Below are 27,963 nucleotides of genomic sequence, written 5' to 3'. Positions count from 1 at the left end.
CTCACACACACTCTCACTCTCTCACACACTCTCACACACTCTCACACTCACACTCTCTCACACACTCTCTCACACACACTCTCACTCTCACACACACTCTCTCTCTCACACACACTCTCTCTCTCACACACACTCTCTCACTCTCTCACACTCTCACTCTCTCTCACACACACTCACGCTTCGTTTTGCATCTCTCCCCTTTAAAAAATGTGTTAAGTTCTTGGTATGCTTCAAGTCCAGGCAATCATTTAATTGACGCCAATGAATACATATCTGGCTCTAACCTCTATCAATTTCACTTTTAGATGCACGACAGTGACTGTATTCATAACCTTAAGAATGTCATCATGTAGTTGCTTTGTGTCTTAACCATTTCCTGCCCGTGCCCTCGGCATGAAACAAAAAAAAAGGTTCTCTCTCTTGCCCCTCAGCTATTTCTCTCTCTCTCTTCCCCCTCTACCGCTCTCTCAATCCATCTCTCCATCCATCTCTCTGTCTCCTTCTCCCCCTTTCGCTATACTGTACACAATATAGTATAGTATAGTATAGAAAACATACTGTATAGCTATCCACTCTAGTTCCAGTCTGTGTTGTCTATGTAATACTTGTCTGTTCCTCTATTTAACCGTTCCCTTTCTCACTCACTCACTCACTCACTCACTCACTCACTCACTCACTCACTCACTCACTCACTCACTCACTCACTCACTCACTCACTCACTCCTTCTCCAGCCCCATTCGTATGACGCGGTGGAGCCCTTGGACTTGGAGGAGTTTCTGATGTCACAGCTGCAGGGCGGAGACGCCGCCCTCATGCGGGAGCTCGGAGATTTCCCTGACGACGATCTGGAAGTAGAACATGTGGAGAAGGAGTGTCGGACCGTACGCCACTCTGTACCCGATGAGGGGTGGGTTGAATGGTCAAATGTTCAATATAGAATAAAGTCAACCATACCTGTTACTACAGTGGCAAGAAAAAGTGAACTGTTTGGAATTACCTGGAATTCTGCATAAATTGGTCATCAAATTTGATCGGATTTTCATCTAAGTCACAACAATAGACATGCATAGTGTGCTTAAACTAATAACACACATATATATTGAATACGTAATACATAATATGAATACATAATACATAATATGAATACACAATATTGAATATATTGAATACATCATTTAACCTCTTGCGACGAGCAATCCCGTATCTGGGATCCAATTTATAGCCTCAAGCTCATTACCATAACGCAACGTTAACTATTCATGAAAATCGCAAATAAAATGAAATTAATATATTTGCTCTCAAGCTTAGCCTTTTGTTAACAACACTGTCATCTCAGATTTTCAAAATATGCTTTTGAACCATAGCTAAACAAGCATTTGTGTAAGAGTATTGATAGCTAGCATAGCATTAAGCCTAGAATTCAGCAGGCAACATTTTCACAAAAACAAGAAAAGCATTCAAAAAAAATAATTTACCTTTGAAGAACTTCAGATGTTTTCAATGAGGAGACTCTCAGTTAGATAGCAAATGTTCAGTTTTTCCAAAAATATTATTTGTGTAGGACAAATCGCTCTGTTTTGTTCATCACGTTCGGGTAAGAAAACCCCCCGAAAATTAAGTCATTACAACGCAAACTTTTTTCCAAATTAACTCCATAATATCGACAGAAACATGGCAAACGTTGTTTAGAATCAATCCTAAAGGTGTTTTTCACATCTATCGATGATAAATAATTCGTGGCAGTTGACTTTCTCCTCTGAAGAAAATGGAAACGCGCATGGAGCTGGAGATTACGCAATAATTTTGACTGAGGACACCGGGCGGACACCTGGTAAATGTAGTCTCTTATGGTCAATCTTCCAATGATATGCCTACAAATACGTCACAAATTTTGCAGACACCTTGGGGAAACGACAAAGTGCAGGCTCATTCCTGGCGCATTCACAGCCATATAAGGAGACATTGGAACACAGCGCATTCAAAATCTGGACCATTTCCTGTATGAAATTTCATCTTGGTTTCGCCTGTAGCATTAGTCCTGGGGCACTCACAGATAATATCTTTGCAGTTTTGGAAACGTCAGAGTTTTTTCTTTCCAAAGCTGTCAATTACATGCATAGTCAAGCATCTTTTCGTGACAAAATATCTTGTTTAAAACGGGAACGTTTTTTATCCAAAAATGAAAAGAGCGCCCCCTATCTCGAAGAAGTTAATCATTCACAGTGTAGGTTGTAAAAAGTATGTGAACCCCTAGGCTTATGCCTTCTCCAAAAGCTAACCTGGAGTCCAATCAATGAGACGAGATTGGAGATGTTGGTTAGAGCTGCCCTGCCCTATAAAAAACACTCACAAAATGTGAGTTTGCTATTCATAAGAAGCATTTCCTGCTGTAAACCATGCCTTGAACAAAATAGATCTCAGAAGACCTAAGATTAAGAATTGTTGACTTGCATAAAGCTGGAAAGGGTTACAAAAGTATCTCTAAAAGCCTTGATGTTCATCAGTCCACAGTAAGACAAATGGAGAAAGTTCAGCACTGCAAATATTGCTGCACGTCTGAAGTTTGCAAAAGTGCACCTGGATGTTCCACAGCGCTACTGGCAAAATGTTCTGTGGACAGATGAAACTACAGTTTAGTTTCATGAAAGAAACACACAACTCTATGTGTGGAGACAAAAAGGCACAGCACAGCACACCAACATCAATTCCCTCATCCCAACTGTAAAGTATAGTGGAGGGAGCATCATGGCTTGGTGCTGCCTCAGGGCCTGTACAGCTTGCTATCATCGATGGAAAAATGAATTCCTAACATTCTCCTGCAAAATGTCTTTATCTGCCCGCCAATTTGAAGCTCAACAGGAGTTGGGTGATGCAACAGGGCAATGACCCAAAACACAGAAGTAAATCAACAACAGAATGGCTTCAACAGAAGAAAATACGCCTTCTGGAATGGCCCATTCAGAGTCCTGACCTCAACCTGATTTGACATGCTGTGGCATGACCTCAAGAGAGCGGTTCACACCAGACATCCCAAGAATATTGCTGAACTGAAACAGTTTTGTAAAGAGGAATGGTCCAAAATTCCTCCTGACCGTTGTGCAGGTCTGATCGACAACTACAGAAAACGTGGTTGAGGTTATTGCTGCCAAAGGTGGGTCAACCAGTTATTACAATCCAAGGGTTCACATACTTTTCCCACCCTGCACTGTGAATGTTTACACGGTGTGTTCAATAAAGACATACAAACGTATAATTGTTTGTGTGTGATTAGGTTAAGCAGACCGTGTTTGTCTATTGTTGTGACCTAGATGAAAATCAGACCACATTTTATGACCAATTTATGCAAAAATCCAGGCATTTCCAAAGGGTTCACATACTTTTTCTTGACACTGTATATTGCTTATGCCTACTAGGTCTACAGTTCTGGGGTCGGCATTGATTTAAGCCAGGCTATAGTCCCGGTAACTTTCTCTGCTACGAACCCTTATCTGTTTCAAGGGCCCCACTCACTAGTTTACTAGCTCCCACTACAATGGCTTATCATACCTCAGAAGGCTCTTACCACTGGCACAGTACTTTCTGGTTTGTGTATCTTAGCGTCTTTGGATTGTCACTCACCTTGAACATGATCGCACAGGTAATGCTGATAAGATAGGAATGCAGAAGGAGTGGAACAGGTCATATGCAGGCTGTCTGTCGAGGGTATTTCCGCATGTGTGTGCGTGCCCGCACAAGTGAATGAGTGCATACGTGTGTGTGTGTGTGTGTGTGCTGCCGTATGTGTGTGCGTTCCATCTCCCTCATTCCCTCGCTGTCCTCCTGTGTCTCTATAGGGTGGAGTTGGATTTCCATGTGAGGGACTGTGTTCAGAGTTACACCCAGCCCTGGCTGATGGTCAGCAGGAGGTAAGCTTCTTATGATGGCACATAATGATGGCACATAACCCTTGATGTGTGTCCGCCACTGGTCATTAACCCTTGATGTGTGTCCGCTACTGGTCATTAACCCTTGATGTGTGTCCGCTACTGGTCATTAACCCTTGATGTGTGTCCGCTACTGGTCATTAACCCTTGATGTGTGTCCGCCACTGGTCATTAACCCTTGATGTGTGTCCGCCACTGGTCATTAACCCTTGATGTGTGTCCGCCACTGGTCATTAACCCTTGATGTGTGTCCGCCACTGGTCATTAACCCTTGATGTGTGTCCGCTACTGGTCATTAACCCTTGATGTGTGTCCGCCACTGGTCATTAACCCTTGATGTGTGTCCGCCACTGGTCATTAACCCTTGATGTGTGTCCGCTACTGGTCATTAACCCTTGATGTGTGTCCGCCACTGGTCATTAACCCTTGATGTGTGTCCGCCACTGGTCATTAACCCTTGATGTGTGTCCGCTACTGGTCATTAACCCTTGATGTGTGTCCGCCACTGGTCATTAACCCTTGATGTGTGTCCGCTACTGGTCATTAACCCTTGATGTGTGTCCGCCACTGGTCATTAACCCTTGATGTGTGTCCGCTACTGGTCATTAACCCTTGATGTGTGTCCGCCACTGGTCATTAACCCTTGATGTGTGTCCGCTACTGGTCATTAACCCTTGATGTGTGTCCGCTACTGGTCATTAACCCTTGATGTGTGTCCGCTACTGGTCATTAACCCTTGATGTGTGTCCGCTACTGGTCATTAACCCTTGATGTGTGTCCGCCACTGGTCATTAACCCTTGATGTGTGTCCGCCACTGGTCATTAACCCTTGATGTGTGTCCGCCACTGGTCATTAACCCTTGATGTGTGTCCGCTACTGGTCATTAACCCTTGATGTGTGTCCGCCACTGGTCATTAACCCTTGATGTGTGTCCGCTACTGGTCATTAACCCTTGATGTGTGTCCGCCACTGGTCATTAACCCTTGATGTGTGTCCGCCACTGGTCATTAACCCTTGATGTGTGTCCGCTACTGGTCATTAACCCTTGATGTGTGTCCGCTACTGGTCATTAACCCTTGATGTGTGTCCGCCACTGGTCATTAACCCTTGATGTGTGTCCGCTACTGGTCATTAACCCTTGATGTGTGTCCGCTACTGGTCATTAACCCTTGATGTGTGTCCGCCACTGGTCATTAACCCTTGATGTGTGTCCGCTACTGGTCATTAACCCTTGATGTGTGTCCGCTACTGGTCATTAACCCTTGATGTGTGTCCGCTACTGGTCATTAACCCTTGATGTGTGTCCGCCACTGGTCATTAACCCTTGATGTGTGTCCGCCACTGGTCATTAACCCTTGATGTGTGTCCGCTACTGGTCATTAACCCTTGATGTGTGTCCGCTACTGGTCATTAACCCTTGATGTGTGTCCGCTACTGGTCATTAACCCTTGATGTGTGTCCGCTACTGGTCATTAACCCTGGAGCGCTACTTGGTGTGCGGGCGTTGGGACAATATAACTAAAGACTGTGGAACACCAACTCAAGCCTACACGCCAGGTGGCTCGGTCTCCAGGACCAGGGTTGGTGACCACTGGTGCAGACGACACAGTGGAAACCTATGCAGTGGTTTTTACATTGGGAACCTACAGAATGCAGTGGTTTATACAGTGTAAACCTAGACGGCCGAAACCTAGGCAGTGATTTATACAGTAGAAAACTATGCAGTGATTTATACAGTGGAAACATATGCAGTGGTTTATACAGTGGGAAACTATGCAGTGTGGAAACCTATGCAGTGATTTATACAATAGAAACCTATGCAGTGGAAACCTATGCAGTGGTTTATACAGTGGAAACCTATGCAGTGGTTTATACAGTGGGAAACTATGCAGTGTGGAAACCTATGCAGTGATTTATACAATAGAAACCTATGCAGTGGAAACCTATGCAGTGGTTTATACAGTGGGAAACTATGCAGTGTGGAAACCTATGCAGTGATTTATACAATAGAAACCTATGCAGTGGAAACCTATGCAGTGGTTTATACAGTGGAAACCTATGCAGTGGTTTATACAGTGGAAACCTATACAGTGGAAACCTATGCAGTGGTTTATACAGTGGAAACCTATGCAGTGGTTTATACAGTGGAAACATGCAGTGGAAACCTATGCAGTGGTTTATACAGTGGTTTATACAGTGGAAACCTATGCAGTGGTTTATACAGTGGAAACCTATGCAGTGGTTTATACAGTGGAAACCTATGCAGTGGTTTATACAGTGGAAACCTATGCAGTGGTTTATACAGTGGAAACATATGCAGTGGAAACTTATGCAGTGGAAACCTATGCAGTGGTTTATACAGTAGAAACCTATGCAGTGGTTTATACAGTAGAAACCTATGCAGTGGTTTATACAGTGGAAACATGCAGTGGAAACCTATGCAGTGGTTTATACAGTGGAAGCCTATGCAGTGGTTTCCTTGTCAGATGCAGCACCACAGGTGTCCTCGCCCCTTGTTTGTCTCACAGGAAACAGAGAGATGTCTGAGAAACTGTGATAACACCTCTCTTCATCTTCACACACTGATTACAGCCAAGGCCTGCTGGTTTTATCTCACACACACAAACACTGCGGTTCTGTTTGTAATCTGGTTTGTAATTTGGTTTTTCGATTAAAATGCCACAGGTGTATTAGTAACCATGCCGTATCTGGGGTTGTGTGTGTGTGTGTGTGTGTGTGTGTGTGTGTGTGTGTGTGTGTGTGTGTGTGTGTGTGTGTGTGTGTGTGTGTGTGTGTGTGTGTGTGTGTGTGTGTGTGTGTGTGTGTGTGGGCAGGTGCCAAGGAGATGGTTGGAGTGCATATTCCGAGCGGGCAAGTCTACACAAAACTCTGCAGAAACAGACTTTTGAATCCGACCTCCAGCCAGAGAAACAAGAGACACGGGTAAGCACAAGAATGCGTACACAACACCACGACAAAGATGACCCAAATAGGTTTTAACAAAATAGATTAGGGTTCGCGTCCGCAATGAGCAGTTCTGTCAGTCCCATTGTCATCAGGAGACCAGAGTACATCCAGAGTTTACAGTAGTATTGCATGCAGCTCCCCGATACATTACCGACTGAAATAAACAGAGTAACATGATACCCTGGGTACTGTATAAGAGAAAGGTAAAATTATCATTATGAAACCCGAATACTACAGTTGTTTCAATCTCCGGACTCCTCAGATCGATTGATATAGATAGTTTTTTTTTAGCTATATGCAGTGGTTATTTAGCTATATACAGTAGAAACCTATGCAGTGGTTTATACAGTAGAAACCTATGCAGTGGTTTCCTTGTCAGATGCAGCACCACAGGTGTCCTCGTCTGTCTCACAGGAAACAGAGATGTCTGAGAAACTATGATAACACCTCTCTTCATCTTCACACACTGATTTAATGGTGAGGACAATCTAATCGGTGTGGAATGAAAGTGGAGAGACTGAGCAAGAACGTGAGGGAGAGAACGGAGAGGAGGGAGAGAACGGAGAGGAGGGAGAGGAGGGAGAGGAGGGAGAGAACGGAGAGGAGGGAGAGGAGGGAGAGAACGGAGTGAACGGAGAGGAGGGGGAGAGAGGACGGTTTGGGGAGCACAACACTGATCACAGAAGTGTTTTGTCATTCCTATTACCTCTATCCTGGCGCCGTCTCCCTCATGTTTACCCAGCCTACCCTGCACATAATGAGGTGTGAATATTCATGCAGTCCTCGTCTGTTTCCGTCCAGCCCCAGTCAGCATCCAATTCTCTGTGCCAACCCCATGCTCCACCTCTCTCCGCCCCTAGTCCCAAGCTCAAAGCTCCAACCTCCTGACAGTCAAGTCCCAACCCCAGCGAACCTCTGTCTCCATCCAGCCTTTGCCAGCCCCCAGCTCTATTCAACAGTCCTTCCCCCAGCACCAGCCATCCTCAGTCAGCTCCCAGCACCAGCCAAGTTGTCTCCAGCCCCAGCTCCTCTCCCCATCCCCAGCCCCATTCCCCAGGTATTGCCAAGCCCCAAACACCCAAACCAAAGGCCCTTTGTTCCAGCCGTGGGTTTCCCATCTGCTCCAGTCTAGAGAGAGGAGAAGAACAGGCTTATTGTAACTCCGCCTCTAATGGTCCCATGCTCCAACACTGCAGCACTCTGGGGATCATTAGCAATCCTGTGGGGTTGCCTGGAGCCCTGTGACCCAGATTGGGGACGCCTGGTTGGGGTTAGATGGAAGATGGATGGATGTTTCCTCTTACGTTTTAAAGGGTGAAATTCCTGGACTGTTGAAGACGAAAGATTTGAGTAAATATTTTGACCCAAATGAGGCAAATTTGCTGAAGGTGTGAATGAATGGATGTGCTGTGAGGAGGGAGGGAGGGAGGGGGGATGGCGTGGTTGGAAGTAGGACGTAGTCGGGAAAAATCCAGAGCCGTATTGTCATGCAATATCCCTGATTAACACGGGTCTCTCTGTGATGGAGGACGCACCCCTTTGCGCCGAAGTTGCTGGGCTCCCCTGGAGTTGAACCCATTAGTCATGGATTCCATGAGGTTGCCTCGATTCTCTTGATGTTAGGAATCTATGGACGACGTCTTACCTCTCCGCTGCACTTGCATAGCAAGTTACCGGCCTAAGCTCTTGAAGTAATGCAATTATTTGGAAAGACTTGCAATGCAGGCCTACGTGAAATATACTTTTGTTTGGGAGAAGTGACATGATTTTGTTGGGAGAATTGAGTATTTTGGATGTTCTCTTTTCCATCCTCTTCCTACCTCCTCACTCCCTGTCCGTTCCCTCTCTTCTAATACCTGTCATTATTATTACAGGTGAAGTCCCCCTCCCTGGCGGTACTGAGTGATGACTCCGGCAGGACCCTGACCTCCTCTGACTTTGACCTCCGCTCTGGTCTGACCCCTGACCCCAGAGTGGACGGGCTACTGCGCTTCAGTAACCATGATGACCTGGACAGGTTCAACCTGGAAGCCCGGCAGGGGAACCGCCACGCAGACCTGTTCGCCTTGTACCCACCCACCGACGAGGTGAGAGAGGGACATGTTCGCGCCCGCACACACACGAACACTAGCGATGCGCGGAGTGACTCATAACCTGCAATCCCTGCGTTTACAGTCCCAAGTGGCGCAGCGGTCTAAGGCACTGCATCTCAGTGCTAGAGGCGTCACTACAGACCCCGGTTCGATTCCGGGCTGTATCACAACCGGCCGGGATTGGGAGTCCCATAAGGCGGTGCACAATTGGCCCAGCGACGTTAGGGTTTGGCCGGGGTAGGCCGTAATTGTAAATAAGAATTTAGGGTTTAGGGTCATGAAGTATTGTGTGTATAAAGGGCGGGTGGATTGAATAAAAAGAAAACAATACTATAAAAAGTCCATAAATGTGTCATTCTTGTGAAATTGATATCTATGTGCTACATTGAGGTTTTTCTTTTCATTATTTTAGGCTTTCTGGCATTAGTGCATAAGCCTAAGCTTTATGGCATAACAGTAGGCCGACACGTGCCAAATAGCCCACGCCAGTCGCCAAACACTTTTGTTAACGTCAATCCACTGAGGATAAAAGGACAATGTCTGAGTTTAATTCAATAGGAGAAAAGCTTTGAAATGCAGAGTTGAAAATAGAAGGGAGGGCCAGAAAAGTAGTGTTTTGGAAAGATTTAGTGAAGAGGAATATAGCAGAGGCTCTATACAAATTCGACAGTCACAAGACGGGGGATTTCAAATAGGCCTAAGGCACATAAAGGGAACTGTAGCCTACTTTTTAGATGGGTTAAATGGAAACTGAAATCTGGACATTGACTGTAGGTGTATAACCTCTCACATGGCCTTCATATTAACTCTTGCAGAATTAAGCATTTCTTCAAGTAATATGATAATCCAAATGTAGAAACATTTTGACTCGGGAACAGGAGTGAAAAAATAAATACAAAATTCATTCAGCATCTTGAGAGAATGTAAATGCGCAGTTACAGTATATACTGTCTGTAGAGGTGCATCATGAAGCTGATTTTAGTATTTCAACCACATAAAATATGACTCCAAGCCAAACTGAAATCTTATCAGAAACATGTTGGGTCATTTTTACAGCTTTCTATTTCCTTAGTCAAACTGATGTCATTTGAACATTTTGCACAGAAAATCTAACCCGTTTGTAAATGTAAACACATTTTTTTTTGTCATTGCATTTTCTCCCCGGTCCCTAAACTTCTTTGCTCTGAGAAAGAAGCATTAGATGACAGAGCACTTTACAGATGTCAACTAGAGTGAAGCATTTATGACATTCTGGTGAGCAAGGGTTTATTTAGTCTTCTAGGGCAACATATAATAACAAAAGAGAAGCTGCATGTATGATGTCATAAATTATAAAAAAATGTCATAAATTATAAAAAGAATCATATGTAAATCAGGCAAAAATAAACCTGCTCCCACTGTCAAAAAAATGGTTTCATCGTCTCTGACTGTAGCCTACAGCACATTTTCTATATTAGAAATCTATATCAGCGGGTTCCCCTATATTAGGGTCGGTTGCGAACCTCAGATTTTAACTTTATCACATATAAGTCGGGTGGTTGTGGGTTATTAGCAATTTCCTGGCGTGTGCGGGTGAACCAACAGCTGACCCGCACATCACTAACGCACATACATGAATACAGAGCATGCTTCAGAGGAAGCTTGAATTGATATGAGTGGCTAGATCCATGACATCCCTCTGGTATTCCAGGATGATGCAGTGGAGATCCGGCCTATTCCCGACTGTCCCAAAGAGCACATGGGAGACAGGATCATCATCCGGTGCCAGGCCATCAGGTACAGTAATTACTTACCACAGAAGGAACATAATTGTATGCTTCTAGCTAACTAGCTACCTGTATGTGAGCATCAACAGAGTGTGTCTGACAGGGTGTCGGAGAGAGACGTGAAGCCCACAGAAAGTTTGTGTGAAAAGAACACTGAGAGAGGACATTTTAGCATGAATTTGTGTGCAGCTGCAGCTGTCAGACCATCATTTGTCTTGGAGAAGTCTAACCAGACCATTTCGTTTGGTCTGAACCATTGCCGTTAGTGTGGTAGCTGTGCGGTACAGTGGCTGTTGCATTTCCTCTAAACCAGGGGTATTCAACTCTGACCCTACGAGGTCCAGAGCCTACTGGTTTTCTGTTCTACCTGATAATTAATTGCATCCACCTGATGTCCCAGGTCTAAATCAGTCCCTATTTAGAGGGGAACAATGAAAGAATGCAGGCCAACTGGCTTCGAGGTCTAGAGTTGAGTTCGAGGGCTCTAGACAATCACTTTCTGTGGAATTACAGTCCCTCTCTCTCTCTTTGCCTCACTCATTTTCTCACCCTCTCTTCCACATTCTTTCTGTGGGCTCGCCTCTTCTTGCTCGATCTCTCTTTCTCTCTCTCTCTCTCTGTCTCTTTCTCTGCATTCTCTCTTTGTTCTCTCTCTTTCTCTCTCCCTTTCTCTCTTTCTGCCTCTCCTACACCGTTAAACTGCCAAAGATTTCAGCTAAGTTCTGCATCATCTCCAAGCAGCGTTTTGGCAGCAGCCTGTCCCAACCTTCAGCTCGACTCATCGCTCTCTCGATAGGCTTAGTGCTATGCATGTGCCATGCTATGCAAGTGCATGCGTCCACATTTCGTCTCGCTGTTGCATCTGTTGATTATCCCGAGTTGATGAATAGAGTATAGTACAATAGAATAGATTGATTGATTTTAACAGGTGATGTTTGCTTGCTGGTTGACACACTGCTGCTATGAAATGACAGTCTGATACTCTTTCTCCCCGGTCCGCCATAGGTTTGAGATTGATGTGGAACCACTGTTTGCCACCCTGGCTCTGTACGACCTGAGAGAGAAGAAAAAGGTACAGTAGGCCTTCTGATTTAAAAGAAATTCAGAGTGCTGTATTCTTTGTCCTGCTTATGAGGTGATGAAGAATCCCCATGTTGTTGGAGGTTAAATGCGTGCCAAGGACAAGACGCGCCATAGAAAAACGTCGGCCGCGCGCAGTAGATCACCTTCTCGGGTGTCGACGAACCGGGGTCGATTCAACATGTAGCGTTGTCGGCTGTCACTTTCTGTTCATTTCCCCGATGTCCTGGTCAGGGGCAATAGGACTTGCTTTTCACTGTTCGTCAGCACAGCGCATTCCGTCCTTTCGGTGATGTTATGGCCAGTGTGTTAGGTTTGTGTTGGTGGTAAGTGAAGTGATGTATCAGAGGTGATAGCCAAGGCTTTAGCCGCAGCCCGGAGGCCCTGGGACTGGGAGGCCTCACCAGTAGAGCAAGCATAGCCGCGTTCATAGGAGTGAACCATCTAATTCCCACTGTACTCTCCTATCCAAACACAACACCGCAGCTAGTAGCACGCGTGCTATGTACTTACACAGCTGGATATTTATTTGGAGTGGAATTTGGATTTTGGGTTTTAGGCCTCAAGGGCTCCACATGTCCCTCATTAGGATTTGAGCCACTGACCTCATGGTCATCTGGCCACACTGCATCCTGGTTAGGCAGTCTGTGAAAGTATTACTGGTTGGGCAGTCTGTGAAAGTATTACTGGTTGGGCAGTCTGTGAAAGTATTACTGGTTGGGCAGTCTGTGAAAGTATTACTGGTTGGGCAGTCTGTGAAAGTATTACTGGTTGGGCAGTCTGTGAAAGTATTACTGGTTGGGCAGTCTGTGAAAGTATTACTGTTTGTTTTGTACTGCCTTTCCCTTTATTATGCACCACATCAACTGCTTAGCGAGGGACGAGATGCTGCTATTCTCCATAAGTTTCATCAGGCACAATGTGTTATTGTGAAGGTTAACACAACATCCTCCTTATTGAATTCATTAGAGGAGGGGGCAGATAGACCTGACAAAGACACCATGTTGTTGGCCCATGAATCCATCCCTCTGTTACGGACCAGGATGACATACTGTCCGGCTTGTTTAACCAATTACAATTGATATGACTCAATCTGTTTGGTGACTGAGGTTCTCTCTCTTCTGTCGCTGTCTCTCACACTCTCTCTCGATCTGTCTCCGTCTTTCTGTCTTTCTTTCTCTCTGTCTCTCTGTCTCTCTGTCTCTCTGTCTCTCTGTCTCTCTGTCTCTCTGTCTCTCTGTCTCTGTGTCTCTGTGTCTCTGTGTCTCTGTGTCTCTGTGTCTCTGTGTCTCTGTGTCTCTCTGTCTCTCTGTCTCTCTGTCTCTGTGTCTCTCTGTCTCTCTGTCTCTCTGTCTCTCTGTCTCTCTGTCTCTCTCTGTGTCTCTCTCTGTGTCTCTCTGTCTCTCTGTCTCTCTGTCTCTGTCTGTCTCTCTGTCTCTCTGTCTCTGTCTCTCTGTCTCTCTGTCTCTGTCTCTGTGTCTCTCTGTCTCTCTGTCTGTCTCTGTCTGTCTCTCTGTCTCTCTGTCTGTCTCTCTGTCTCTCTGTCTCTGTGTCTCTGTGTCTCTGTGTCTCTCTGTCTCTCTGTCTGTCTCTCTGTCTGTCTCTCTGTCTCTCTGTCTCTCTGTCTCTCTGTCTCTCTGTCTCTGTGTCTCTGTGTCTCTCTGTCTCTCTCTCTGTCTCTCTGTGTCTCTCTGTCTCTCTGTCTCTCTCTGTCTCTCTGTCTCTCTGTCTCTCTGTCTCTCTGTCTCTCTCTGTCTCTGTGTCTCTGTGTCTCTGTGTCTCTGTCTCTCTGTCTGTCTCTGTGTCTCTCTGTGTCTCTCTGTCTGTCTCTCTGTGTCTCTGTCTCTCTGTCTGTCTGTCTGTCTCTGTGTCTCTGTCTCTCTGTCTCTGTGTCTCTCTGTCTCTCTGTCTCTCTGTCTCTGTCTCTCTGTGTCTCTCTCTGTCTGTCTGACTGTATTTATCATGTTCTCCATCGCTTTTCTGTTTCTATGCAGTGAAATGCTGTGTTTTAATGCTGTTTTGGTTTCACATCTGGGAAATATGCAGCAGATGTTGATATAATTCCCTTGAAACGTTCCTCTAATCCTGCCCTGACTGACTGAGAGGTTACAATACACCAGGGGTCCCCGACTAGATTCAGCCGCAGGACAGTTTTGAGTGGATGGTTGGTGGTTGGAACATAATTCTGAATCATTTGTACTCTGCAAGAAGCGCAAACACATATTACAGTATGTTTCACAAAAACATAATAATTTAAAACCTTGATTACATTGGTCTCTCTATTTGAGTGGAAGTACTTTGGAAAAGATATCCTAAATTGAAATCATTGTGAGTTCAAGTTCTAGTGATTTTTACAGTATTTTATGCCCCCCCCCCCCTCTCCAAAAAGAAAAAAATAAGACAATTTGATTATTTAACTTTTGCGTGCCAAATAAAATGCCTCGTGGGCCAAATTTGACCCGCGGGCCACCAGTTGACAATCCCCTGCATTACACAGTAAGGAACGATTATTATAGCGACAATGGTTATGATTATTACACCAACCACAATGTGCGTATTGACTACAACAGCAATAGGATTATCATACCAAGCATGGTGCATCCAGGGGATGAGGTTTATGCCAAATGTTTAGAACCCAGCCAGGGATCCTCAGCTGCGCTGTGTCTCATCAAAATTAATGTGACGTGCAGTAGAACTCTTGGCTTTTTAAAGTTAATAACCTTTGCATAGCTGTCACTATGGAGACGATGAACTTTGAAGTGTTGACCCCAAGTATCAGAGAGAGACGGACGGCAGTTTGTTGTAGCAGTCCTGCTATGAAATGTTAGACTGTTGTAGAAGACTAATAATGTGAATAATATAAAATAATAATATGAGGAGGAGAAGTTGTAATGGACCTCACATGACACTCCGAGTACAGGGTCTCCATAGGGTCATCCTTTTCTTAGGACACAGTCACAAAAGGAGGCGTAGAAACAGAGGCTTTTTGCCATTTTGGCTTTCTTCTAAATGTTTTTTTTTTTGTCATTGCTAGGGCTAGCTGCGATTCAACCAAGAATTGTCTTTTGACAAAAGTGCTGGGAGACACTTCGTTAACAGAAGATCGGGAAGTGGAGACTGAAAATAACCCTACCCCCAATATAGCTGGTTTAGCATTTTTGGAGTTAAGCGGGCAATATTGGGGTAAGGTTATTTTCAGTCTCCACTTCCCGATCTTCTCACGACAAAGTATGTCTCCCAGCACAATGGTTGAATCGCAGCTATGCTAGGACCAGTGTGCTATTGATGTGCTATTATACAGATTCAGTCAAATACACCGAACAAAAATATAAACGCAACATGTAAAGTGTTGGTCCCATGTTTTACGAGCTGAAATAAAAGATCCCAGAAATGTTCCAAAAAGCTTATTTCTCTAAAAATGCACAAATTTGTTTACATCCCTGTTAGTGTGCATTTCTCCTTTGCCAAGATTATCCATCCATCTGACAGGTGTGGCATAACAAGAAGCTGATTAAACAGCATGATCATTCGACACAGGTGCACCTTGTGCTGGGGACAATTAAAGGCCACTCTAAAATGTGGAGTTTTGTCACACAACACAATGCCACAGATGTCTCGACTTTTGAGGGGGTGTGTAATTAAGCTACGGACAACGAACACAATTGCATTTTATCAATAGCAATTTGAATGCACAGAGATAGCGTGACAAGATCCCGAGGCCCATTTTTTTTTATTTTAAGATACAGTATCGGTGACCAAAAGTGAAATCCATTGGTTGGGGCCTAATGACTATTTTCCTCATATGAACTGTAACTCAGTAAAATAATTGAAATTGTTGCATGTTGCATTTATATTTTTTTTTAGTAAATATTGGCACTCTTGCATAAAAATTAAATAATACTTTTTTGGGTGTGATTACACGTGTATTTGTTTGATTTACAGCAGCACAGGACAAATAAGAAAAACTAAATAAAAACAAATGTAGATTTAAAGTCATAAATGGTCAGACAGTGCATTTGGAATGTATTCAGACCCCCTTATTTACATAAGTATTCAGACCCTTTGCTATGAGATCCTGTTTCCATTGATCATCCTTGAGATGTTTCTACAACTTGATTGAGTCCACCTGTGGTAAATTCAATTGATTGGACAGGATTTGGAAAGGCACACACCTGTCTATAAAAGGTGCCACAGTTGACAGTGCACGTCAGAGCAAAAACCAAGCCATGAGGTCGAAGGAATTCTCCTAAGAGCTCTGAGACAGGATTGTGTTGAGGCACAGATCTGGGTAAGGGTAGCAAAAAATGTCTGCAGCATTGAAGGTCCCCAAGAACACAGTGACATCCTGCATTCTTAAATGGAAGAAGTTTGGAACCACCAAAACTCTTCATAGAGCTGGCCGCCCGGCCAAACTGAGCAATCGGGGGAGAAGGGCCTTGGTCAGAGACGTGACCAAAACCCGATGGTAACTCTGACAGTGCTCCAGAGTTTGCCAAAAGGAACCTAAAGGACTCTCCGATCATAAGAAACAAGAATCTCTGGTCTGATGAAACCAAGGTTGAACTCTTTGGCCTGAATGCCAAGCCTCACATCTGGAGGAAACCTGGCACCATCCCTACGGTGAAGCATGGTGGTAACAGCATCATGCTGTGGGAATGTTTTTCAGTGCCAGGGACTGGGAGACTAGTCAGGATCGAGGAAAAGATTAACAGAGCGAAGAACAGAGAGATCCTTGATGAAAACCTGCTCCGTAGCACTCGGGACCTTTTGTTTGCTTATATTTCTAAAAACCTGTTTTTGCTTTGTCATTATGGGATATTGTGTGTAGATTGATGAGGGGGGAATTATTTAATCCATTTTAGAATAAGGCTGTAACACGACAAAATGTGGAAATAGTCTAGGAGTCTGAATACTTTCCGAATGCACTGTAAATGGCCTGAACAAAATTATTCACATTCATTTGGTTGGAGGCAATGATTTTCGTATACTGTGTAATTGATCTCACCTGTGGTAAATTGCAGGGCCCTTTTATAACCATTGCGTAAAATATTGAGTAAATTTCACACCCCATTTCTGAATGCGCTTTTTCTGAAAAGTCTGCATGTCCAGAAATATTGAGATTTATAAACTTAGCGCATGACTTCCATGTGGGCCTATGCATGTTTCCCGTTAAATATGGGACCTGTTGTAAAACCGTGCGTTTCGAAAAAAAAAAACGTGCATTTCGAAAAAAAAAAAAAAACTTTTTTTTATGGTGACAATAACTCCCTGTATTTTGGGGGTTATTGGAACTAGGCCATGGCCGTCTCTATAAGAAAGAGCAACGGCAATTTTGATCACATTGTCCGTAGATGTGTGGGCAGAATGTTTTGATATTTTCAAGTGAATTTTTCAAACATGATCTCATTAGCAGATGTGTGTGGAACGCGCAGGACAGTAGCCTTCACGTTGATACTCTTAGCTGCCTATATAGCAAGTGCCATGTCCGCGCATTCTGCAAGATAGATTGTATGTTCGAAACTATTTTAAAGTAGACTAACTGCTACAGTCCACACTTCTATGAATGTTCAATATTTAGTTTTTCAATCGATTATTGGGTTTCTATGTCCTGCCATAAACTCGGAGATTAAATAGGTTTATAATGTCGCACTCCTATTGCGCAGCAATACTACCCATACTGTTAAAAATGCTACATAAACTACCGGTCTATTTACTGTGTTGGCAGAATGTTTTAATCTTTTGCAGTAATTGTATTTATTTATTTTTTAGTTGTATTGTTTGTATAGCGTTGTGTTTGTGTGCTTGTCCTTGTCTAGCAGTGTTTTGTTACTTGTCATGTTTTGTATTTTTGTGGACCCCAGGTAGAGTAGCCGATGCTTCTGCAAAAACTACTTGGTGTCCAAATAAATAAATACATTTATGCTGTATACCACACACTGTTTGGGGGGTATATTTTGTACACACGCACAGTTTATAAATGAGGCCCCAGGTGCCTACAGGGTAAAAATAGCCATTCAAATGGGTTTGAAAAGAAAGAACAGAACATTCTGTTCCATTGCACTCCATTGTAAACTGAAAGAGTGCCAATATATTTGACTGCATCTGTAGTAGGATGGTGATTTATAGTAGAGGTCTTAGCTGGGTGAGGGAGTGGGTTCAACAGCTCTCTCCAACCTCAAAAAAAAAAATCACATGGTCAAAAGCCTGTCGGACAGAAACCAGTTGGAATGTAGGATGAGGGAAAAGGGCCTGTCCCAATACTAACTTCTCTACTGGGTCACATTCATTACGGCACAGCGTAGCAAAAAGTTTTGTAATGAGTTGGTCCAATCCACTACTAAGGTGAACTCCAGCGTTGACCTTCTATGTTCGACTTCCTCAGATATCCGAGAACTTCTACTGTGATCTGAACTCAGATCAGTTTAAAGGGTTCCTGAAACCCCACACGCCACAGACGGACCACTCCACCCTCTCCCGAGCAGCCATCTTCTCCATCACATACCCCTCCCCAGATATCTACCTGGTCATCAAGGTAAGAAAAACACCATCTTATCCACCTGCATCTATCTACAGTACTTGCTCATTCTGGTAATACACATACCTATACTATGCATAGATCTCCAGTTGTTGGTCATTAAGGTAAACATTATAGATCTATCTACCTCCTCACATATTTCCCATGGTGCCTCTATCGTTTGAGTTCATCTTAAATTCATTGTTAGAACCTTTGTAGGAGCATCATTAAATCTCTGCGCTGTTTCCCAAAACCACAAACACTTGTAATCTAAAACCTGCCTCAGCTAAGTGTCGTTAGATGCTTTTTGTTTTGCCCTCCCACGTCACTTTAAACACACAAGATCTCCGCTAAACATGGATAAACCATGTGATTCTATCTCTCTGTGTCCACCGATATCAATACAAAGTTGCCAATGTTTTTGCAATTGGTATGTATAAAAATATGCTTAAAAAAACGAGATTACTGCATTCAAATATTAACAGTAAGCTATAGGCCTATGTCAATCATATTGAAATACACTTCTTGTCCAATCGCTTGAGTTATCTTTTGCTACTTGTCGGCTACTGTCCGTAATTTGCCCCAGTATATTGTCTAGCCTCACATGTGTGCAATGATGTGCCAAATTGGTGATTTCGTGCATTTTGCAGCCTTAGGTGGTAATATCTATCTGGGAGCTGATCCGTCGTCAGTATTGTGAAATAATTATAATGTCAGGGAAAGATTTGACTGGAGAAAGCTGATCCGAGAGCAGCGGTCCCTTTCGATCTTATCAGTATTGACACATGCTTCAACGACACACCGGTCTCACTGTGTGGTGTTGGGAAACGCATGTCACATCTTCAGGCGCTGTAGGAAAGCTGCACTGTTCAAACACTCGTACGCCTAAGTTCCCGTCGCGACCGGGGAACTGGGCCCTTTGTGTTAAGGTAACATATTCTATGTCACTGACCATAGACACCTGTGTACAGTATTAGCTTGTCCTGGCTGTGTTTCAGATAGAGAAGGTGCTGCAGCAGGGGGAGATCAGTGACTGTGCTGAACCGTACATGGTCATGAAGGAGAGTGACTCAGCGAAGGTAGAGTGCCATGCGGAGGCGCCACACACACACACACACACACACACACACACACACACACACACACACACACACACACAGCAGCTATAGGTTGTAATTGTGGTTGTGTGGGGTTCCCTGGATCAGAATAAGGAGAAGTTGGAGAAGCTGCGCAGCCAGTCAGAGACGTTCTGTCAGAGACTGGGTCGCTACCGTATGCCCTTCGCCTGGGCCACGGTCAACATCATGAACGTCATCAGCACCGCCACGCTGGACCGGGACACCACCGACTCTGACAGCCTCAATGGTCAGTGTGTGTGTGTGTGTGTCTGAGATTGTTTAATTGTTTTGCGTGCGAGTGTGATAAGCTAGTTTACTCTTGATCTGGAAGTCCAAGGCTTGTTGGATCATACCTTATGTTTACCTTACTTTCCTTTTCTGTACCTAACTTGAGGGACTTGTCATGGTTCAATTCCCCTGTCCAGGTAAATCCAGCAGTCTGGATAAGAGAGGCCAGCTGCCCAGGAGGAACTCTGAGAGGTTCGCTACCATGGAAGACCAGTGTAACATGTCTGCCTTCAAACCTGCTACCATCACCATCAGCACCTTCTGCAAGCAGGTCTGGACACATGCGCTATAGAAAACAATACAAGCGCGCGCGCGCGCGCACACACACACACTACAATATAAGCATCGCTACAGCGATATTAGCACCGATATGCTCAACGTTGTGGGTGTCACCTCGAGACAAGAAATGATTTCATTTCACACATAATCCACAGAGCAGACAAACATGTGATAAAGCCTGGCCATCTCTAACCAGATATCATATACACTTACCGTAAATTCTCCATAATATTTGCAACCGTAGATCTCTAGGAGCTGCTCCGTCATCAGTGTTGAGAAATAATTCTAATGTTGAGGAAGGAAGGACATAACCCACATAGCAGACATGCATGGAATAGCATCGCACAGCAAGGGTGCATTTTTCCATCCTATCATCATCTGTGGATAAGCCCAAGAATCGGTGTCGCACAAACTCTTAGTTGCACCCCTCAATATGTGCCCCAAGTATTTGTCACTTTCTTACAGTATGTTTAGTTGTTGGAAAAGATGAGAGGTCTGCTGTGCAACACTGGATCTTCACACTGTTTAACTCTTGAGACAGTACATCATCCCCACCACACCTCTTCAGATATGCGGAAAGCCCTTGTTTTTAGCACATAGTGAACGATTTTTTTGGGCTCTGCTTTTTCTACAGATGAACACAAACCTATGTGTATTTGACTGAACTAGGATCCTGCTGTGTTTCAGGAAGGGGACCGTCTGAGTGATGAGGACTTGTTCAAGTTCCTGGCAGACATCAAGAAGTTCTCATCCCTGCAGAGAAGAATTAAAACCATATCAGGTAATCCTCCATTCAACCACACAGAAAGACCTGGCTATCTCTGTATGCTGTTTCACTCCGTTCCACCCAACAACACGTGACTATAATGTACGAGTTCTAAGAGCTAGTTGCGTGTGTGTGTGTGTAAATGTTATGCCTGGATTTATGTGTCTAAGTGGGACTGCAACTTTCCTTTACGTGTGACCTACTTTGAAATATCTCTGAAGAATTTGTGTAGTTTGAGACTGTGTTTGACTCATTTCTGACATGGTCCATGCTAGGTATGATTAAACTGGATGTGACCCCGGTCCATGACAACCCAATGGCATGTCTCTCTGCTGAGCTGATCCCAGTCAAACCAGTGGCTGAGAAGAACCTGAGACCTATCAAAGAGGTGTTGGAGTTCCCTTCCAGTGAGGTCTATGTTCCCCACAGCACTTACAGGTGAACACACACACACACACACACACACACACACACACACACACACACACACACACACACACACACACACACAGAGTTCATGACAGCATTTACAGGTTAGTTCACTCACTGCATCCCTCTCTGCTCTGTAGGACGAAATGCTTTCTGTTGTGAGATGTCTTGAAACACTTTTTCCAATATTGCATATTCTGCAAGTTCTCCTCAAAGCTCATTTCATCAATTCATTGTCAGTGGATATAGCCTTTAGCGAGTTAGACAGAATGTATTTACCAAAGAACAAACACTATACAGTATATCACAAAAGTGAGTACACCCCTCACATTTATGAACATATTTGAGAGTAACTTTTCATGTGACAACACTGAATAAATGACACTTTGCTACAATGTAAAGTAGTGAGTGTACAGCTTGTATAACAGTGTAAATTTGCTGTCCCCTCAAAATAACTCAACACACAGCCATTAATGTCTAAACTGCTGGCAACAAAAGTGAGTACACCCCTAAGTGAAAATGTCCAAATTGGGCCCAAAGTGACAAAATATTTTGTGGCCACCATCATTTTCCAGCACTGCCTTAACTTTCTTGGGCATGGAGTTCACCAGAGCTTCACAGGTTGCCACTGGAGTCCTCTTCCACTCCTCCATGTCGACATCACTGGGCTGGTGGATGTTAGAGACCTTGCACTCCTCCACCTTCCGTTTGAGGATGCCCCACAGATGCTCAATAGGGTTTAGGTCTGGAGACATGCTTGGCCAGTCCATCACCTTTACCCTCAGCTTCTTTAGCAAGGCAGTGGTTGTCTTGGAGGTGTTTGGGGTCGTTATCATGTTGGAATACTGCCCTGCGGCCCAGTCTCCGAAGGGAGGGGATCATGCTCTGCTTCAGTATGTCACAGTACACGTTGGCATTCATGGTTCCCTCAATGAACTGTAGCTCCCCAGTGCCGGCAGCACTCATGCAGCCCCAGACCATGACACTCCCACCACCATGCTTGACTGTAGGCAAAACACACTTGTCTTTGTACTCCTCACCTGGTTTCCGCCACACACGCTTGACATCATCTGAACCAAATAAGTTTCTTGGTCTCATCAGACCACAGGACATGGTTCCAGTAATCCATGTCCTTAGTCTGCTTGTCTTCAGCAAACTGCTTGCGGGCTTTCTTGTGCATCATCTTTAGAAGAGGCTTCTTTCTGGGACGATAGCCATGCAGACCAATTTGATGCAGTGTACGGCGTATGGTCTGAGCACTAACAGGCTGACCCCCCCCACCCCTTCAACCTCTGCTGCAGTGCTGGCAGCACTCATACGTCTATTTCCCAAAGACAACCTCTGGATATGACACTGAGCACGTGCACTCAACTTCTTTGGTCGACCATGGCGAGGCCTGTTCTGAGTGGAACCTGTCCAGTTAAACCGCTGTATGGTCTTGGCCACCGTGCTGCAGCTCAGTTTCAGGGTCTTGGCAATCTTCTTATAGCCCAGGCCATCTTTATTTAGAGCAACACTTATTTTTTTCAGATCCTCAGAGAGTTCTTTGCCATGAGGTGCCATGTTGAACTTCCAGTGACCAGTCAGTATGAGGGAGTGTGAGAGCGATGACACCAGATTTAACAAACCTGCTCCCCATTCACACCTGAGACCTTGTAACACTAACGAGTCACATGACACCAGGGAGCGAAAATGGCTAATTGGGCCCAATTTGGACATTTTCACTTAGGGGTGTACTCACTTTTGTTGCCAGCGGTTTAGACATTAATGGCTGTGTGAGTTATTTTGAGGGGACAGCAAATTTACTGGGTTTGGCGGATGCCAGGAGAACGCATCCTGCCCAAATGCATAGTGTCAACTGTAAAGTGTGGAGGAGGAATAATGGTCTGGGGCTGTTTTTCATGGTTCGGGTTAGGCCCCTTAGTTCCAGTAAACAGACATCTTAACGCAGCAGCATACTATGACATTCTAGACAATTCTGTGCTTCCAACTTTGTGGCAAAAGTTTGGCGAAGGCCCTTTCCTGTTTTAGCACGACAATGCCCCCGTGCACTAGCCTGCACAACAGAGCCCTCACCTCAACCCCATCAAACACCTTTGGGATGAATTGGAACGCTGACTGCGGGCCAGGACTAATCGCCCAACCTCACTAATGCTCTTATGGCTGAATGGAAACAAGTCCCCGCAGCAATGTTCCAACATCTAGTGGGAAGCCTTCCCAGAAGAGTGGAGGCTGTTGTAGTAGCAAAGGGGGACCAACTCCATATCAATACACATGATTTTGGAATGAGATGTTTGATGAGGAGGTGTCCACATACTTTTGTCATGTAGTATAGCTTCAAGCACTGTTGGTCCATTACTTACTACCCCTAACAGTGTATTCACTGTCTCCATTCTTACCGCCATGTATACATTTCCCTTCATGTGAGCTTTACACATGTTAGACAGCCAGTCTCTAGGTGTGACTGTACTGACCACAGCGCAATGAGCATGTAGCCTCAGGCCTCATAGTTTCCATCAACGTTGTAAACACTTCTACCAAGAGTCTGACCTGAGACAACCCCCAGTGCTGTCAACACTTCACTCCTTCCTCCTCTTTGCGCTAAAAATGGCACCCTATTCCCCATAGGGCAGTGGTCAAAAGTAGGGCATTTTATAGGGAATAGGGTGCCATTTGGAACACACCCAAAGAGTGTGTCTCCTGTCTCAGGACAGTTTTTTTTTTTTGATGCTGTGTAATTGTGCAATATCATGCATTTTGTACTTAGCTCCACAGAGTGCCATCTAGTGGTCTAGTATTGATGTGCAGGCTCAGGCTGTCTGTACTCTGAGGTGGGAGCTCTGCACATGCCCAATGGGTTTTTCCTGACCATCTGTCCCTGACCGAATGCACTAGCATTTAACAGGGGTCTGTCCTAGCCGAGAACTTTGGGAAGTCCCTACCCTTAAACCATAATCCTAACTTTAACTCCTACCCTAAACGTAAACATAACCTAATCTGAATTTTAACCCTAACCATTTAAAATGTCAACTTCAATAAGGTAGGGACGTCCCAAGGATCCCGGCTAGCACAGACCTTTTCACAGGCTACAAGTACAGCTTGGGCTGCGTCCCTTTTAATATATCCTTTCTCCTGAAGTGTGCATTTACTCACTACTTCCCACAAATCTAAAATAATTGGATTAGTGGAGGCATGGGCTCGTGGGAGTTTCCGTATTTCTTATGCCAGTTATTTCCTTTCAAATCAGTGAAGGGAAGTGAACAGGTGGGATGAAGGAGAGATAAATGGCATATCCCAAGCGTTTTTCCTGGAACTATTACTCTCTCTTAAATGACCAGACCATCCCTTCCTCCGTGAGGATGTACTGTGAAAAATCTCTATCTCTCTCTCACTCTCTCCAGGAACCTGTTCTATGTGTACCCCCAGCGGCTCAACTTTGTCAACAGGCTGACTTCAGCAAGGAACATCACCATTAAAATCCAGTTTATGAGTGGAGAAGACCCAAGCTGCGTGCTGCCTGTGAGTTTGACATACACACACACACAATGTGTGTCGCTGTGACATTTTTTGGGGCGTTTTAACGATTTTACTCTGCTTTCTTTTTCCTCCTAGGTCATTTTTGGAAAATCAAATGGTCCTGAGTTTGTGCAAGAAGTATACACCCCAGTCACGTACCATAACAAGCAAGTGGATAGATACTAATAATACAACTACTGCATGAAATGCATATTACCATTTTCTAATATAATAAGCTTCACTTTTTTCTGTGTGACTGGGACTTAGGTCTCCAGACTTCTATGAGGAGGTGAAGATAGCTCTGCCTGCCAGGCTGACTGAGAGACACCACCTTTTGTTTACCTTCTACCACATCAGCTGTCAACAGAAACAGAACCAGACAGCCACCAGTGAGACATTCATAGGATTCTCTGTAAGTCTGATCCCTCACACCTGGTCTCACCTGGGCCTATAGTCATGAAGTGCCTCAGAGTAGGAGTGCTGATCTAGGATCAGCTCCCCCCTGTCCATGTAATCGTATTCATTGTGATCGAAAAAGCAAGACTGATCCTAGAGCAGCACTCCTACTCTGAGACGTAATGGCTGCGTTTACACAGGCAGCTCAATTATGATCTTTTTGCCCAATTATGGGTAAAAGATCAGATCTGATTGGCAAAAGATCAGAATTAGGCTGCCTATGTAAACACAGCTTTTATAAATACGGTCCCTGGTCTCATCTGATCTGGATCACACTGGTTTCACGTGGTCTTACATGAACATGCAGCTACTCTACTGAACGTGGCGATGCACACAACAGTTCATTCATGTGTATGTATGATCAATATGTTTGGTAAGTGATACTCCTCAATGATATGTAGATAGTCTATCTCCTGTACGTGGGTGTCCATAGTGTCTGTCAATAGTCAATGTGTGCTGCTAGCTGATGTACTGTCTGTCCCTCTGTGTACTGTAGTGGCTGCCTATACTGAGTTGTGACAGATTACAGACTGGTCAGTATTGCCTTCCCATCGCCCTGGACAGACTGCCTGTCAACTACTCACTGCACTCTCCTGAGGTAACCATTCATTTGTCCATTTCAGTTCTCCAGACAACAGTTAAAAAATGAAAAAATATCTGTAGAATGTGAAGAGGAGTGGCTCCCCCTTGTGGATAGAATATACTTATTTGGCGTTTATTGATTGATTTACGAATTTATTGATTGGGTTTAGATTTTTTGTTGAAGCGCAAGGCTTGTGAGTAGGCTCAGAATGAGTTAATGTCTCACTCTCTCTCTCCCTTTCTCTCTCTGCAGAAAATTCCCCCTCAGGTCCCTCCAGTCAGGTGGATGGAGAGCCACAAAGGAGTGTTCAACCTGGAGATACAGGCCGTGTCCTCTGTACACACACAGGTGAGTCTATACACACACACACACACACACACACACACACACACACACACACACACACACACACACACACACACAATTTTTTTCTATATTTTTTTAACCCGTTCCCCACCCCAGGATAACCACTTGGAGCGTTTCTTCACGTTGTGCCATGCCCTGAAGGGCGGAGCGACGTTCCCACTCCGGGTTCGGGAAGAGAAGATTCCGGAGAACAAGCTGGAGCACGAGCTGAAGCTGAGCATCATCTCCCTGCCCTCCTCCAGACTAGAACCTCTGGTCCTCTACCTCCACCTGGTCTTAGATCAACTCTTCACCCTCATCATGCAGCCCATGGTCATCGCTGGACAGATAGGTACCTATATATAGGGGGACGTCACCTGGGTTTTCAGACAGACATGCACCCAGGGGGATGTCACTGTCCTGGGCTTTCCGGCAGACAGGTACCTAGCGAATGTCACCTTGGTTTTCAGACAGACAGGCACCCAGGGGGACGTCACTGTCCTGGGTTTTCAGACAGACTGGTACCTAGGGGATGTCACCTGGGCTTTCAGACAGACGGGTACCTAGGGGATGTCACCTGGGTTTTCAGACAGACAGGCACCCAGGGGGATGTCACTGTCCTGGGCTTTCAGACAGACGGGTACCTAGGGGATGTCACCTGGGTTTTCAGACAGACAGGCACCCAGGGGGACGTCACTGTCCTGGGCTTTCAGACAGACGGGTTACCTAGGGGATGTCACCTGGGCTTTCAGACAGACGGGTACCTAGGGGATGTCACCTGGGCTTTCAGACAGACGGGTACCTAGGGGATGTCACCTGGGCTTTCAGACAGACGGGTACCTAGGGGATGTCACTGTCCTGGGCTTTCAGACAGACGGGTACCTAGGGGATGTCACTGTCCTGGGCTTTCAGACAGACGGGTACCTAGGGGATGTCACTGTCCTGGGCTTTCAGACAGACGGGTACCTAGGGGATGTCACTGTCCTGGGCTTTCAGACAGACGGGTACCTAGGGGATGTCACTGTCCTGGGCTTTCAGACAGACAGGAAGTGGGAGAGTTTACCTGATGTGTTTGACCTGTGTTGTGTTAACCGTGTGTGTGCATGTATTTATTTCCTAGCCAACCTAGCCCAGATAGCTTTTGAGTCGGTGGTGTCCATCGTCAACAGTCTCCACAACAGCCAGGAGCTGGCCAGGGACCAGCAGGGTAGGAACGGTCTCCTAGCAACATACCTGTACTGGGTGTTCCGCCTGGCCGACTCTCCCCGGGATCTCCTCAACACAGGTAAGTACCACCAGACACGTTGTCATGGTGGTGGGAGTAAGAGACTGGATGTCACTTTTCATGAAATTTGCCTCGTGAGCACGACTAGAATATGCTTCGCTGAACATAGTAACTGCAGATAAGATACATGAAACAGTAATAATTTAAATGAAGGGCAACTATGAAATTAATGTAATGTAATGTAATTACACCACCACCAATACATTGCAATAGTATTTTACCTAGTTATTTTCAGATGATCTCATTTTGCTCTGTTGTAGCTTTGGCAACTGTGTGTTTTCTATCCCAGTTTGCTCCTCTCCCTGTAGGCTTTACAGACGCTCCCCACCCCTTAGCTGCAACCCTTGTACCCTGCGCGCACAACCCATGTGGAATTTCTGGTCTCCGGCAGCGTTTGGAACTGCCGATCTGAAGTCAAGAATGCCGAGTTCATCTCAGCCTATGCTGCCCTTCAGTCCCTAGACTTTTTGGCCCGGACGGAAACATGGATCACACTGCACAGGGCCACTCATTTCTCCGGTTGAGATTTAGTCTTTTCTCCGTCCCTCACCTG

At 45.0% G+C, this 27,963-nt stretch overlaps 1 protein-coding gene across 3 annotated transcripts in view; it reads left to right on the top strand.

The window, feature by feature from the left end:
* Positions 1-27,963, top strand: part of dock8 (dedicator of cytokinesis 8) — an 87,839-nt gene that overhangs the window by 25,825 nt on the left and 34,051 nt on the right. For all 3 annotated transcript variants that reach the window (XM_052461794.1, XM_052461793.1, XM_052461792.1), the window contains 19 exons: positions 733-908; positions 3,835-3,906; positions 6,760-6,868; positions 8,767-8,979; positions 10,676-10,761; positions 11,757-11,823; positions 18,214-18,363; positions 19,344-19,424; positions 19,551-19,710; positions 19,889-20,022; positions 20,718-20,811; positions 21,072-21,234; positions 24,627-24,744; positions 24,838-24,908; positions 25,009-25,153; positions 25,694-25,795; positions 26,033-26,128; positions 26,243-26,477; positions 27,246-27,410. In XM_052461794.1, the coding sequence (XP_052317754.1) occupies positions 781-908; positions 3,835-3,906; positions 6,760-6,868; positions 8,767-8,979; positions 10,676-10,761; positions 11,757-11,823; positions 18,214-18,363; positions 19,344-19,424; positions 19,551-19,710; positions 19,889-20,022; positions 20,718-20,811; positions 21,072-21,234; positions 24,627-24,744; positions 24,838-24,908; positions 25,009-25,153; positions 25,694-25,795; positions 26,033-26,128; positions 26,243-26,477; positions 27,246-27,410 (2,389 nt within the window). In that variant the 5' untranslated portion in view covers positions 733-780. The remainder of the gene's footprint in view (positions 1-732; positions 909-3,834; positions 3,907-6,759; positions 6,869-8,766; positions 8,980-10,675; positions 10,762-11,756; positions 11,824-18,213; positions 18,364-19,343; positions 19,425-19,550; positions 19,711-19,888; positions 20,023-20,717; positions 20,812-21,071; positions 21,235-24,626; positions 24,745-24,837; positions 24,909-25,008; positions 25,154-25,693; positions 25,796-26,032; positions 26,129-26,242; positions 26,478-27,245; positions 27,411-27,963) is intronic.

Source organism: Oncorhynchus keta, chromosome 14, assembly GCF_023373465.1.
Source record: "Oncorhynchus keta strain PuntledgeMale-10-30-2019 chromosome 14, Oket_V2, whole genome shotgun sequence".
NCBI lineage: Eukaryota > Metazoa > Chordata > Actinopteri > Salmoniformes > Salmonidae > Oncorhynchus > Oncorhynchus keta.
Note: the sequence above shows the minus strand (reverse complement) of the source record. Positions and strands in the feature narration are given on the sequence as shown.